At 52.7% G+C, this 13,865-nt stretch overlaps 1 protein-coding gene across 1 annotated transcript in view; it reads left to right on the top strand.

The window, feature by feature from the left end:
* Positions 1–13,865, top strand: part of WDFY4 (WDFY family member 4) — a 275,410-nt gene that overhangs the window by 258,846 nt on the left and 2,699 nt on the right. The window contains exons 55-60 of the mRNA XM_067025200.1: positions 711–858; positions 1,982–2,145; positions 2,917–3,075; positions 7,099–7,278; positions 9,094–9,276; positions 11,289–11,373. Of these exons, the coding sequence (XP_066881301.1) occupies positions 711–858; positions 1,982–2,145; positions 2,917–3,075; positions 7,099–7,278; positions 9,094–9,276; positions 11,289–11,373 (919 nt within the window). The remainder of the gene's footprint in view (positions 1–710; positions 859–1,981; positions 2,146–2,916; positions 3,076–7,098; positions 7,279–9,093; positions 9,277–11,288; positions 11,374–13,865) is intronic.

Below are 13,865 nucleotides of genomic sequence, written 5' to 3'. Positions count from 1 at the left end.
ATGGATGTTTCCATCTGGGAGCAGAGGAATGTGCTGGATGGCTGGAGAAAGCAGCCCGGCACAAGCCCAGTCTGGGAGGGGAGGGTGGAGAGCCGGAGCTGGCCTCAGCTGCACTCTCTGGCCCAGCAGCACTTCATGCTTTGTCGAGTTTGGCATTAGGGACAATTTGGCAGCAGAGATCTAAGAAAAATGAAAATAAGGAAGGCTGCTAATGGGGTTTGCCTGTGCTCGTTGGAATAGTTGAAAGGATGCTATTAAAGAATTCTGTGTTGATGCCCAGATGGATGGGCCTGCAGAGAGTCTGTAAGGAAAAGGGGAAAATATGAGAAATAGCTCAAGCAAATGAAGAGAGATGTGATCTATGGAGGAAAGGGGATCATTGTGACCCTATGACATGAGAGGCAGCTCTCCCGGGGATCAGGGGCTCCTCGGTGAGGTCATCCTTTTCTCAAGCAGCTTGGAGAAGAAGACAGATTTGGCAACCAGGAGGGCTCTCTGCCAGCCCTGCACCGTGACCTTGAGAAAGTAGAGCCCCAGGCCCCTCACTAGCAACATCCGAAGGTCGAACCAGATGGTTCTGTTTCAGCTCACCTCAGCCCAGGCAGCTCCCAGGGCAGAGGAGCAGCTGCGCCTTGCCTGAGGACGACTCCCCTTCTGTCCATCTGTCCTAATGACCCGTGCGGTGCGTGTCTGTCTCCTTGCCTCTGCAGCTCTTTACTAAACCCCACCCGGCCAGGACCACTGCAGGGAAGGCTTCCCCTGGAAAGGACGCCTCCACACCTGTGAGCGTGCCCGGTCACCCACAGCCCTTTCTCTACAGCCTGCCATCGCTGAGGCCCTCCCAGGTCACAGTCAAAGGTGAATACCTGGCCCTGCTTCATTTGCTGCCCTGTCCCACAGCTGTCGCTTCAGTGACTGGTGTTCCTCTGGAGGTTCAAGGGCACAGGCCCAGGCAGGGGCTGGGGGGCTGATTCTGCATGGCTGTGTCTCCAGATGTAATGGGAATCTGGGGAGACCTCTGCTCTGGAAGTGTCTGGGACTGCCTCTGTTACACCCTGACTTCTGAAGACCCACCAGTCTGTCTGTCTGTCTGTCTCTCTGAGACACGCACCCCCCTGTCTTTCACGTACAGACACATATATGAACACACACATGCAAACACACACACATGGACACATGTGCACACACACGCACACACACGCCCCTCCTCACCTCCAGAGCCAAGTGGGAGGTCCCAGGTTTCCCAAGGGAGGGTTACAGCTCCCACTCTCGGCACCTGCATTCACTGTTGCTCCTGAGTATCCAGGTGGACCTGCAGCCACTAGCCAGGAGCATGTGCCCTGGGGCAGACGGCCCAGCTATGAGTCCCAGCCCTGCTTCCTAGAGGAGCTGAGTGTGTGTAAAGTCTGATGTCTGTGCCACCCTGGGGCCCACACTGCTTTGGGGATGTCTCACCACCTGGAATAATTTTGTGGTCCCAAGGAGTATAAGGTCAGGTTTTGGGGGGGTTTTCTTTTGAAACCCAAGAACAGTGTCCCTGGCATCTCCATATAAATACTGCGCACTAACCGATTGCACGACTGGACCTCCACCTCCAGACCTACTAGAGTTGGTGCCTGGAAGGGGCAGGAAGGGCAGAGCCCCCAGGCTCCTCTGGCTGTGTGCTGTCTGCCCCAACAGCCTGGGCTCCTCCTCCCTTGGCATCAGCCAGAGAGACACTCAAGACCTTCATGGCCACATATATCATGTATGTGCTAAGTCTGGGGAGGGACCCGGGGCCAGTGTGTAACGTGGCCCCCAGAGGGAGGCCCAGGAGGGAGGCACCTTGATAAGGAGCAGCTCCTGCCTGGACAGGCACTTTGCCAAGTCGGGGTTGGCTGCGCATGGCTCCTCTCTGGGCCCAGCTAAAGCGGGTGTTGCCCTTTGACAAGTCGGCTCCACTGTACTGACTGGGGAGCAGATATGTACCTTTTCTCTCTAGGCTCGGAATCCCCCAAAGGAGCCATTGGCCACATTGTTCCTACGGAGAAGACCATCCTGGCCGTGGAGACAAACAAGATGCTACTGCCTCCTCATTGGAGCAGGACCTTCAGCTGGGGCTTTGACGACTTCAGCTGCTGCCTGGGCAGCTACGGCTCTGACAAGGTGAGTGGTGCCGGGGTGCAGGGCAGCCCCAGGGCCGCAGCCTCCTTCCGGTTGGGGCAGAGGTGGTCAGGAGACAGGCGAGCCCCAAGCAGCCATGGTCACCCATGCCCCTTCCTCCACGTGGCTGTGCCCCAAACCTGGGACTGTCACCAGTGTGGGCAGAAAGTCCTGGGGGCTCCTCCGGCCCGGGTCACAGCTTAAACTCTGAAGGGACATACTGAGTATTCGGCTGCCGCCAGAAGCGAGCCACCCAGTTGCTCGTCCTCTACTCCGGCTTTAGACCATCCAGTTATGTCTACCTTCTTGATGTGGCCCTGGCTACCTCTGGCCTCCTTCCCTACCCTCGCTCCTCTCCCACCCTATCACGTGGCATGAATTCCCTACCCACCAAGCTTCCTCACCCACCCCTAGCCTTTCCCCACCTCCGTCACGAGGCAGCCTGTGAAACTGGTCCCAGATGTCACCCCTTCCTGAAAGCTGGCTCCAACTTTCCCAGGCTCACGGGACATTTTTGCTGTGTCCCCATAGCCTCCTGCTCCCTTGTCTCTCCCCACCTGCTCCTTGTGTGGTGTGAGCTCTTTGGGGACAGACCTGGACGGCCTGGATTTCGTCACCAGGGCTTGTCACGTCCCTCGGCTCCCACAGCACGTAGGCAGGCAGGCTAGCGGCACCATCCAGACCTGCCTGCATCCCTCCGTCTCCCTGTCCCAGCTCCCTGCCCTGTGCTGGCTCTGGCACCTGTGCTCATCCCACCCGTCTAATCTCCCGCAGATCCTGATGACGTTCGAGAACTTGGCCGCCTGGGGCCGCTGTCTGTGTGCCGTGTGCCCGTCCCCCACGACCATCGTCACCTCTGGGACCAGCGCCGTGGTGTGTGTGTGGGAACTCAGCATGGCCAAAGGCCGCACCACAGGTCTGCACCTCAAGCAGGTACAGTGCCTCTGCAGGTGGGGTACCTTGGGGCAGGTGTGCCTCGGGCAGGTGTGGTGGCTCAGAGCAGGTGTAGTACCTTGGGCAGGTAGGGTGCCTCAGGCAGGTACGGTGCCCTAGCGTGCTCCAGCTTCCGAGCACTGAGAGCCCTGTCTCCCTTGGGAGCAGAGAGCACAGTGAGACACTGAGGGCAGCACATGGCTCTGTGTCATTCAGGGGTGAGGTTTCGTACCCTTGGATGGATTTAACAAGCTCACAGTGCCGGTGCCTCCATGGAGACCCACACCTCGGTGAGAGATGCTGCTTACACATGAGGGCCAGTGGAACTGGGGTTTTGGTGTTTTCTTTGCACTAAGGGTCATGTTTGAGCATTTGTCATGGGCACCTTTATGTGAATGGCCTCATTTTACCTCCTCAACAACCCTGTGTCCCCATAGCCTGTGGGATAATATAGGAATCATTATCATCCCTGCTTCACTGGTGAAAAACCAGGTGCAAGGAAGTTAAGAGATATGTCCAAGATCATAGAGCCAGAAAATGAAAGGCTATCTCAGAACAGGGGTGGTTGTGGCAGAAGCAGAGGGAAGAGACCAGGAGGCAGACAACTCTTCTGGTCTTACCTCGCAAACCACGGCTGCTCAGAATAATGAACGGAGAGTGGAACTGACTGCTTACTTAAGACTCTGAACATTAACCCTAATCTTGGAAAGCAGGTATTGTTAGTCCCACTTTTAGATAAGGAAACTGAGGCTCAGAAAGGTCAGGTTTGCCTTTTAATCTAGGTTTGTCTAACTCTAAGTCTAGTGCTTTCCCCTGTGTATACTTGAACTTGCTGGAGAATATCGCTAGGGGACATTTTTACCTCCAAAATGCAACTCACGTTTACATCTGTGTTTTAGTGAACCATATAGCCCCAAAGTAACAAAAAAACGTTAACCATACAAGGCTCACCACTGACCAGATTTCCTAAACTGAACATGTTTCACTGGAACTGATTCTGGGTTTCTCTGGATGCTTTTCTAGTCACTCAAGTCTCCCCAGATCCTGCCCTTGTCCCCCAGCACCACCCCCAGCACTCGCGTGGTGCACAGCAACAGGCACTCAGTAAATGTGAGGTGAAGGAATGAATGTGTCAGTGCTGAGGGAGCTGGTTAATCCTGCAGAGCTGGTGGCATCTGCTGAGAGGCAGCTGTGTAGGTCAAGTGCAGGCTGCCTTCACCCAGACTCTCGCGAGAAGTCCTTCCAAGCCAGCCTTGGAGCCCCCTGTCTTTTCACATCTTCACCTTCCTGACCTATGCGCAGAGACTGTGCACTACCATTACGGGTGTGGAGCATCCCCCTCTCCCAGGCATCACTCCGGGGACAGCAGGAGATCCAGCCCAACCCCAAAGCCACCCTGGGGAGCCGGGGAAGTGACCCCCTCCCATCGCCACTCCAAGGTCCTGTTGAGTGGCGAAGATGCAGCGTAAAAACCCCGGTACTGACAGCATAAAACGTAATTTATCATCCTCTCCTAGTTATAAATCAAGAGAAAAAGGGTATCCCACAAGCTCTTGTTTCCTAAGCAAAATAAAACACTTGATCATTTACCTATAGAGGCTGACCTGGCCTTGGGGATCCCCCAGACGGGAAGCTGCTCAGAGAGAGGTGTCTGTCCCTGACCTGTAGACTTGTAGGCAGAGAAGTCATCATTAAATAGCTTCATTAACAGTTTTTTAAAGTGTTTTATTTCTAAAAATATTACAACATTAAAGACAAATTTCAAAGTTAAACAGTTCTCTATAATCCCTATAAAAGTTCTCATTGTTGCATACTGCCACCCCCAGATATACATATTTATACCATTCTGATCATTGTGTAGATATGTTGATTCTATTTTCACCCAGTATATCAAATTGTTTCCGCTTTTCTACAGTCTCTGTAATTTACATTTCAGTTGTTCCATATTATTCCATTTCCATAAAATTATATTTCAGTTGTTTTATGTCAAGGCACCACAGTTTAATAGACCATTTCTTCTAAAACTAGACAATTACATTGCTTCCAATTTTAACTATTTTAAATAGTGCTTCAGAAAACATCTCATATAGATTGCTGTTTGCTTCTGATTAATTGTTTCCTTATAGTAGATTTCAAGAAGTAGAATTACAGCACGGTGACATAATGCTTTCTATAATGGTTCTGTAGCTTTACAGTGCCACCACAACTAATTAGGAATACCCCCCTCACCACAGCATATCCAGCATGGGGAATTATTTTCATAGGGTTTTATTTTACTTTATTTTATTTATTTTTTGCTGTTGAATTAGGTATAAGGTGATATAGTGGAGTTATTTTAATTGGCCATGGAGAAAGATATTATTCTGAGAAAACAGAAGAGACAATGGAGAACATTTAAAATTGCTGTCCTCCTTCATTTTTTCCCAGGCCTTTCCAGATGGGGCGTGGTGCTGACTGCTTCCAGGTGCTCTAGTTTCCTGGCTGGTGGGAGGCAACAGCCTTACGTAGGTGGACGGTGCCTGTGTGTGCAGTGGTCCCTCACTCTCCAGCGCCTCCCCTGCAGAAAGCCGGCAGCCCCGGCTCCAGTAACGGACAGCTCGCACAGGCTCTGGGCTCACAGCCTCTGTCTCTGAATCTGCAGCACGTACTCCTGGGTTCCCTGGCCTGCACTCTCTGGAGTGGTCCTATCCCCTGCAGTCAGAACTTAGCCATCAGACATAGTTCATTCTGGGAGTACCACCAAGAAGCTCCTGTCAAACCCTCTGCTTTCCTCTATTCATTTAGACAGTTTGCACTTCCCTAACATGAACCCAACCCTCTTCCGTGGGTCACATCCAGAACCTTGCCAGCACCATCTGTTTGGTGCCGTGTTAGGATCCACGGAGCACAAATGGGAATCTGTGGCAGAACTTTAATTGCTATGACCAGGCAAAGTGACAGCTTTGAAAAATTACGCTCAGCCTCACTGACCCAAATGAGTGAGTGGTGGACAGTCCTGGGGGTGGAGATTCACCACTAGGTGAGGCAGGGTAGTCATGTTTTAGAACACCACCTCCGCACTGCTCAGGCTGATTCCAGAGGACAGCAGGCACGTGTGCGCACGACACCTCTCAGAGCAGGCTTAGCTGGCAGCCTCTGGGACAGCTGTGATGGAAACTGTGCTGCTGCCAGCAGCTGTGGGCCTGGGGGTACCAGTGTGCCTGGCAGGCCTCCCCAGTGCCTCAGGAACATGTCCCCAGGGAGCAAGGCCTCTGGCCAGGTCTGGACACATAACCATCCATAAGCCAAGCCAGACCCTGCACAGGCCAACCTGAGGGCCAAGACTGAGGCCCTGAGTCACCGGTTGCCAGGCAGCGAGACTGGATATGAACCCGGATCCTTTGGACTTGAAAAGTCTCACCTTTTAAACTATGGCCTGACCTCCCTGCCTTCTTCCCAGTTTAGTTTCCAGGGGCATGTGTGTTTTTGAGGTTCCCTTGGTGTGATGCTCAAACTTGAGCATGCCTGAAAAATCCCTGGACAGCTTGTGAAAACCCAGGTTTCGGGGCCCCACTCCCAGAGTTTCTGATTCAGTAGATCGGGGTGGGGCCCAAGAATTCACATTTCTGACAAGTTCCCAGATGATGCTTGTGCTGCTGGCTGGGACCCCACACACTGCATGTCAGTGCTCTTGCATATTAATAGCGGTGTGTGTTGCTTCTGGATGCAAGACAGTGTAGGAGAGCACAGAGCATGAAGATGCTAATGGTGTCTCTGTTTGGGTTATGATAAAAGGACTGATGACTCTCCCCAGCTGAGTCTCAACCCTGGAAAGCGATGGTACTGAGAAGCCAGCCATTGACCCGTGAATACACACACACACACACACACATATACACACCCCACAGACTTTGGAATCACTGAATCACTGAGTCTCTGTTTCCTCATCTGGGGCCCAATAGTAAAAGGGAGAGTGGAATATCTCCCCAAGCAGCTGGGATAAGGGTCCCTCACATAACCTGTGGTTCCGTCCCCTGTCCCTAGGCCTTGTATGGACACACACAGGCTGTCACATGCCTGGCAGCATCGGTAACCTTCAGCCTCCTGGTGAGTGGCTCCCAAGACTGCTCATGTATCCTGTGGGACCTGGACCACCTCAGCCGTGTAGCCTGCCTGCCCACCCACAGGGAGAGCATATCTGCCATTGCCATCAGCGATGTGTCGGTGAGGCCCCTCTTTCTCAAATGGCTGTGTCCTCAACATGTCCATGATTCTGCATGGTGGCATGGTGGCCAGTGCCCCGAGAGGAAACCTAGGGCCAAAGACCACCCCAGAGTGTTGAGAGACCCCAGATGTGTGGAGCATTCTCTACACAGGCAGAGTAGAGCCATCAACAAGTCTCAATTTGGGTCTTGATTTTATTTTTTTGCTTCTTTATTTTTTTCCCTCAGGGGCTGGGGTAGTGGGAGGTGTCTGTTCTAACACAGGCATCAGGGAGTTGGGGCAGGAAGTTGGCTTAGGTGAGAGATCTTCTGGGTTAACTGACTAATTCAGCTAGCTGACTGCAAATCCGCGTTGACTCAGCAGGTGCCAAGATTTGGTCTGGTCTCCAAGGCAGGAAGTGCCTCTGCTTGTCCCTCCATGCTGGCTACCAAAAATAAGCCTGTCAGGAACGTGTGTGTGTGTGTGTGTGTGTGTGTGTGCGTGTGTGTGAGATAGACTAATATATATATGTATCAGTGTATACATATATCAGTGTATACATATATCAGTGATATATATCTCTCTATCTCAGTGTGGAGCTTCTTCTACACTGGAATTTCCATCATAGGGTATGGGATTTTCTGAGGATCCAGAGACTCTGCATCTGCTAATAGAAAAATCTAGGGGCCTGGAGCCTGGATAGACTGAGCAGGGGTACCATAGGAGGAGGAAGAGATGATGAAGGAGCCTCCTGGTGCTAACTTTGGCTGAAAGTGGTGATCCAGATAGGCTTGAATCCAGGATGAATGTTAGATGGGCAAATGGATGATGGTGGATGGATGGATGGATGGTGGGTGAATGGATGAATGGGTACATGTACTGGGGAAACCACCAAGCTCTGATCTGGGAGAAAATAAATTCATAAGGAATTATGTCCGCAGACCTCAGAGAAGACTGATATCAGGACAACTGGTTTAACTCAACTTGTCCTGGAGCTGGTTGAGTTCACTGAGTGCCTGCTGGGCCCCGCGCTGGGTGCTTGGCAGAGATGTATCAGACGTGTTTCCCGGCCTCAGGCAGACTCCACCAAACAATTCAGGAAAGGACATGATGGAGCCCAGCCCAGAGGGCTGCAGAGGGGCATGGAGCTCCCTACATCCCTTCTGTGGTCAGGGCAAGGTTCAAAGGCATGGCCCCAGATGGCTCTTGGGGTCCTTGGTGGGTCCTTGGTGACAGTGACCACTACTGTATTGGGCACAAAATAGACAAGGACTTGAGAAGAAAACACTCTGGACAGAAACATTTCGGAAGATGCAATGGGCAGATTTCTCCTCAGAAATTCCCCCTGGGGCGGGTGGGGGGAACCTTACCCCATTTTATGAGCCACATGCAGTCATTCAAACCTCTGTACCCTGCCCTCCACCAGGTGTCATCCAAAGCTGCTTCATGGAGACAGGGCTGGCCAGCCAGGTGTAGACCCCGTGTCCAGGCCAGGGGTGGTGTCCAGGCTGGGTCTTCTATGCCAGTCAGTACGCTGCCAGGGAGAGGGCTGTGGGAGGAGCCCAAAAGGGTGAGCCTGTCGGTCTGTGCTGGGGAAAGCAGTATCCAAACACTTGATTGCAGTATGAAGAGGACCAGAAATGTACAGTTGTGTGAAAACACAGCAGACCTGTGAGTCTGCTGGGAAGAAGTGGGTGTCTTAGGAGGTCTGGGAGTACCTTGGTTAGTCCTCAGAAGACGACAGGTTGAGGGTGCTTGGGTGTACAAACCGAGTGGCTGGGCAGATGGGTAGGCAGTGACTCCCGCCTGAAGTGAAGCCCACTCTCACTGCTGCAGGGCACCATCGTCTCCTGTGCGGGAGCCCACTTGTCCCTGTGGAGTGTCAACGGACAACCCTTGGCCAGCATTACCACGGCCTGGGGCCCAGAAGGAGCCATAACCTGCTGCTGCGTGATGGAGGGGCCAGCATGGGACACAAGCCATGTCATCATCACAGGGAGTCAGGATGGCGTGGTCCGGGTAGGTGTGTCTTGGGCAGAATGAGGGCATGGTACAAGAAATGTGTTCCTCTCCATTCTACCCACTTCCTCGAAGGGTCAAATCTGCAGGCCGCATTTAAGACCATCCCAGACCACGTCCCCACACAGCAAGTGAGGGCAAAGGCAAGGCTCTTTCCAGGCAAAAAGTAAATAAAATTATATAATACATAAAATTATATAAAATTTTATACATACAGATACTCATACAATGAAATCAATACTTACTGTCACAAGGTATAAAAGCTGAATGGTCAAATGCATAAGAACATAGGCCACTACTGAAAAGAGCCATTTGGGCCATCCATTCATCCATCCACTAATCCATCCACCCATCCAACTATTTATCTCTCTACCTACTCATCCATCCATTCCCTATTCCATTCATTCATCCATCCTTTCATTCTTCATCCTTCCACCTACCCATCCACCCACTGACATGTCCCTCCAACTATCCATCCATCTGTACACCTAACATTTATTGAACTCTGGCTCTGTAGCAAGTTCATACAAGCCATAGGGGACACAGAGATTAATAATAAACAGGCCCTTGTCCTCAAGATGCTCACATTCTAGAAGAGAAGACAAACAGAAAATACATGAATGTGGTTCATGCTATGACTGGGATAATCAAAGAGTGCCATGGATCCTCTGAGGAAGGGCCATGGACAGAGAGATCGTCAAGAAACCAAGAAGACAACGAAGGAGAAACACTGAGGTGGGAGGTGTAGCACGAAGAACAAAATACAGGTAATTTTTCCGAGACTGACAGGGAGGAGGAAGGAATGAATAAGATAAGGAATAATTAAGAGCCCTACTCAAGAAACTGTCACTTGAAATCCACAGTTTATGAGAGGAAATGTCCATTGAATGCCACTAGGTATTCAAGAAAATGCCCTTTGAATTCTCCACGCATTTGTGAAAGCTCACTGTGTGCCAGCACGGCTAAAACGCAGCCCTGTCCTCCCGGAGCCTCGACGCCCAAAGTCTCAGAATAATCATGGAGGTGATGCTTTGGGAAGCAGAATGAGTAGCGTGGTGGGGGTCCAAGGGGAGCATGGATTTATTTCCAGCAGAGAGAGGTGGCATTTCAGCAGAGCCCTGAGGATGAGGAGCGGTCCGGGCATATGGAGAAGGCCATGCAGGCTGGCGCACCAGCGTGCGTGGACAGGAGAGTTGACTGAGGAGAACCCCCTGAGAAATCTCCTTACAGGGCCCCATCCATCGGCTGGGAGGGCCAGGGTCGCTGCAGAGAGCCGGTTGTCCTGGGTTGGCCAAAACATGAGGAGGCAACGGGCTGGGTGGGTCGTGGTCGGCACTGGATCAGTCAGAGGAGCCTGGGCGGCTGAACAGCAGCTGCCTTTCCTTCGTGGGGCCCCCAGAGCAGGAGCGGGAGTCTTCCAGGGGCTCAGCCCTCGTCCATTCAGTGCAGTAGCTGAGCTCCCGGGATGGCTTGGCACCGGGCTAGACCCGGCATGGCGGTCACAGCAGCATGTAAGTGGAGGCTGCTCGTTGCCCTGTGGGGACAGCAAGTCCAGGCTCAGCAAGTGAGACGCCATCTCTGCTCAGCCTGAGGGCTCCCACTGCAGGCCTGGGACCAAGGACCAGACACAGAGGAGGGGAGGCCCTGCTGCTGAGTGGTGAGGGAGGCTTCCAGGGATGGTGGCAGACAGACAAGAGGGCACTAGCTAAGTAAAATGATAGTAAGCTGGCTGCTGAGTCTCAACCCTGTAGGTAAGGGGTTGGGGGAGATGCCCCATGACCCAGAGGTGGGGAGGGAACTTATCCAGTCTGCAGCTGTGCTTGGCCAAACCTCCGCGCAGGGAAACTGAAGCCTAAGCAGGCTTTTCTCCCGAGAATATGGCAACATCAAATGTGAAAGGGGGCCATGCCCCCCTTCCCTCAGGGTCCCCCAGGTGTGGAGGAGTGGATGGGCCCCGAGCCTGCAGACAGGTTCACTGCCCCAGCCCATGGCGTGTTCTCTGTTCTGGACAGATCTGGAAGACCGAGGAGCTGAAGATGTCTGTTCCCGGGCAGGCAGCGCCAGAGGGGCCCTGGGCTCCACCTCCAAGCCCCAGAGGTAACTGCTGTGCTAGTGATGCCTGTGGGGCGCCCTTGGCTTGCTCAGCCCTCCCTCCCCTCTCCTCTCCTTGGCCCGAGGGCTGCAGCTCCATCAGGCCTGCAGAACCCAGGGAAGCCATTGAGTCTCTTGGGATATTGCCAAGTTTGCAGGTGAGGAGCACAGGTTTCTGAGAGCTGCTGGTGGAGTGTGAAGCGCTGTTTCAAAGCCTCCCTGAGTACCAGACTCATGCTGCAGGGATCAGCGAGCTCTGGGATGCTTCTCGGGCGTGTGAACAGCGGTGACGGTGGTTGTGGGGCTCCGGAGCCCCAGGAGGGGGACACACCCAGCAGGGCTTGGTTTGATGCTCTCCATCTTCCTGGGCGACTCTTAAATGCCAAACTCCCCAGCCCAGGACTTGGATCCAGCTAGCTGTTGGCCTAGACTGCCAGGCTGCAGACAGGAGCAGGGACGGCTTTGCTGTGTCCCGGGGAGAGGAAGTGGTTCCATGGGCCCCTGTCTGCCCTGCTGATCCTGACTCAACCCCCCCTACTCTCCATGGCAAGCTCCTCAAAGTGGGTCTGAGGGTCATCTGCGTCAGCATCGCCCAGGAGGCTCATGGAACTTTGAGATCCGGGACCTGTTCTCAACCCAACCTCAGGGAAAAGGTTGGAGGTGGTTAGAGTTCCCATGTCTAACAAGTCCCCAGGTGAGTGGTGGTGTCGCCAAAGTAAGAGAACCACCGTCCTTCAGCAGAGCTCTCTTTGGTTGTGGCAGCTGGGCCTGAAGCAAGAAAATCTGTTCTCCCTTCTGCCATCATGGCCCCTGGCACCAGCACCACCATGGCCACTGTCGCAGAGCTGGGAGGGAGAGAGCTGACCGTGAGCAGTGTCCACTGTGCACGCTTCCTGCGCATTCTCTTATTTCTCACGGCAACCCCACGAGGAAGATGCTACGATGACACCTGTGTGAGAAATAAGGAAACTGAGGCAAGGAGCAGTCCAGCAACTTGCCCAAAGTGACCCAGAAGTGCACTACTACTATCGTTCTCATTTCTGCCGCCAGAGTAGACACGCCCACTGCCAGAATGAGCTCAGCCACGGGCACCAGACCGTTCCCTCCAGGATGAGCGCAGGCACAAACCTCACCACCGAGGCCGTCACCTCCTCTTCTCACCTCCCTGGGGCCCCGCCATCACCTCCTCCAGTGCAGCCAAGCTTTCTCAGTTCTGTCTTCATCAAAGGCTCTGGCCCAGAACTGAGACATCCTTCTTCCTGCCCACGATTCGAGAAAGCATGTTACCATGATGGGAGAACTCTCCTGTCATCATGAGTCCTTCTGGTTTGCTCTGCATTTCAGGACCCATGACCATCCACTAGAGAGAATTTTCCAGGTTGTGGAGGGTTGCCTTCTAAAGGGAGTAGCCATTTTTAGTTAGTTCATTTCTGAAATGTGCTCCGCACGTCCTTGATTCATTTAGTAACTGATCCATGGATTCTTTATTCACGTAGTAGGGGCATTTGCTCAGCCCTTACTAGGCCCTAAGATCTACATGGGAATCCCTTCCTTCAAGATAACACCATCTGGAAGCCCTTGTCAGCAATCTGGGCCGACCAGAGTGGTGACCCTACAAGAATCTACAACCACTGTGGATTCAGTTCACTGGTCCTAAGATCTCTAGGGTCCTTTGGGACCACAAGGAATCAGCCCATCTTAGTGTAAAAAGAGACACGTGAGGATTGCACATTCTAAGGAACTCACAGCACTTCTTTGGAGAACAGGGACCAAACTCTCTCCCCTGCCTCCACCCACTCAGAGAGCAAGTACAGGGTTCTTATCCTCTGCCTGTTGATGAAGAGATTCTGTGGCACACCTGCTTGAGAGCACACCACTTCAGTCTCGGGCTCAGCTGCCCACTTCTGAAGCTTCCAAGCTCCCATAAGCTAAAGGTATTAGCTCAGCCCATGGTGGGTAAGTGGATGTCTGAGCAGGAATGCTGGTTGCGTGGGTGGGTGGATGAATGGTGGGACAGACAGACAAAGCGCACCTTAGAGCCATTCCGTTGGTTCTGGAAGTGCCAATGCATTCACGGGTCTCTACTCAGGATGGACAAGGTTGTGCTCATTGGGAGTGGGGTCTCGTGAAATGAGAAGCAAGATGAAAATGAGGAAACAAGGCTCTAGACCCAGCTGTGTCTCCAGCAACCTCTTAGGCCCTCAGTTTCACCCTCTGTCAATAGAGGTACTTCCTGTACATCCTAACTTGTAGGAAGCAGATGACAGAAAGATAATAGACATAGTCCAAGATCTACTCAACAAAATGTGGTTCATTACTGTCATTTTCTTGGACTACTAAGAGACTTCTCCCCTAACACACCAGCTGGTGACATTAGGGGACTTAAAAGATGGTGTCAGGTGGACAGGAGCCCCAGGCCCACATCCTTCCCGTGCTGTTTGTCCTGACCTGCCTGAGGTCACAACTGTCAAGTAGAATTAACTGCCAGGGTTGCAGTT

This window comes from Kogia breviceps, chromosome 2, assembly GCF_026419965.1.
Source record: "Kogia breviceps isolate mKogBre1 chromosome 2, mKogBre1 haplotype 1, whole genome shotgun sequence".
Taxonomy (NCBI): Eukaryota; Metazoa; Chordata; class Mammalia; order Artiodactyla; family Physeteridae; genus Kogia; species Kogia breviceps.
The sequence above is the reverse complement of the archived record's forward strand: the minus strand, read 5'-3'. Positions and strand labels throughout refer to the sequence as shown.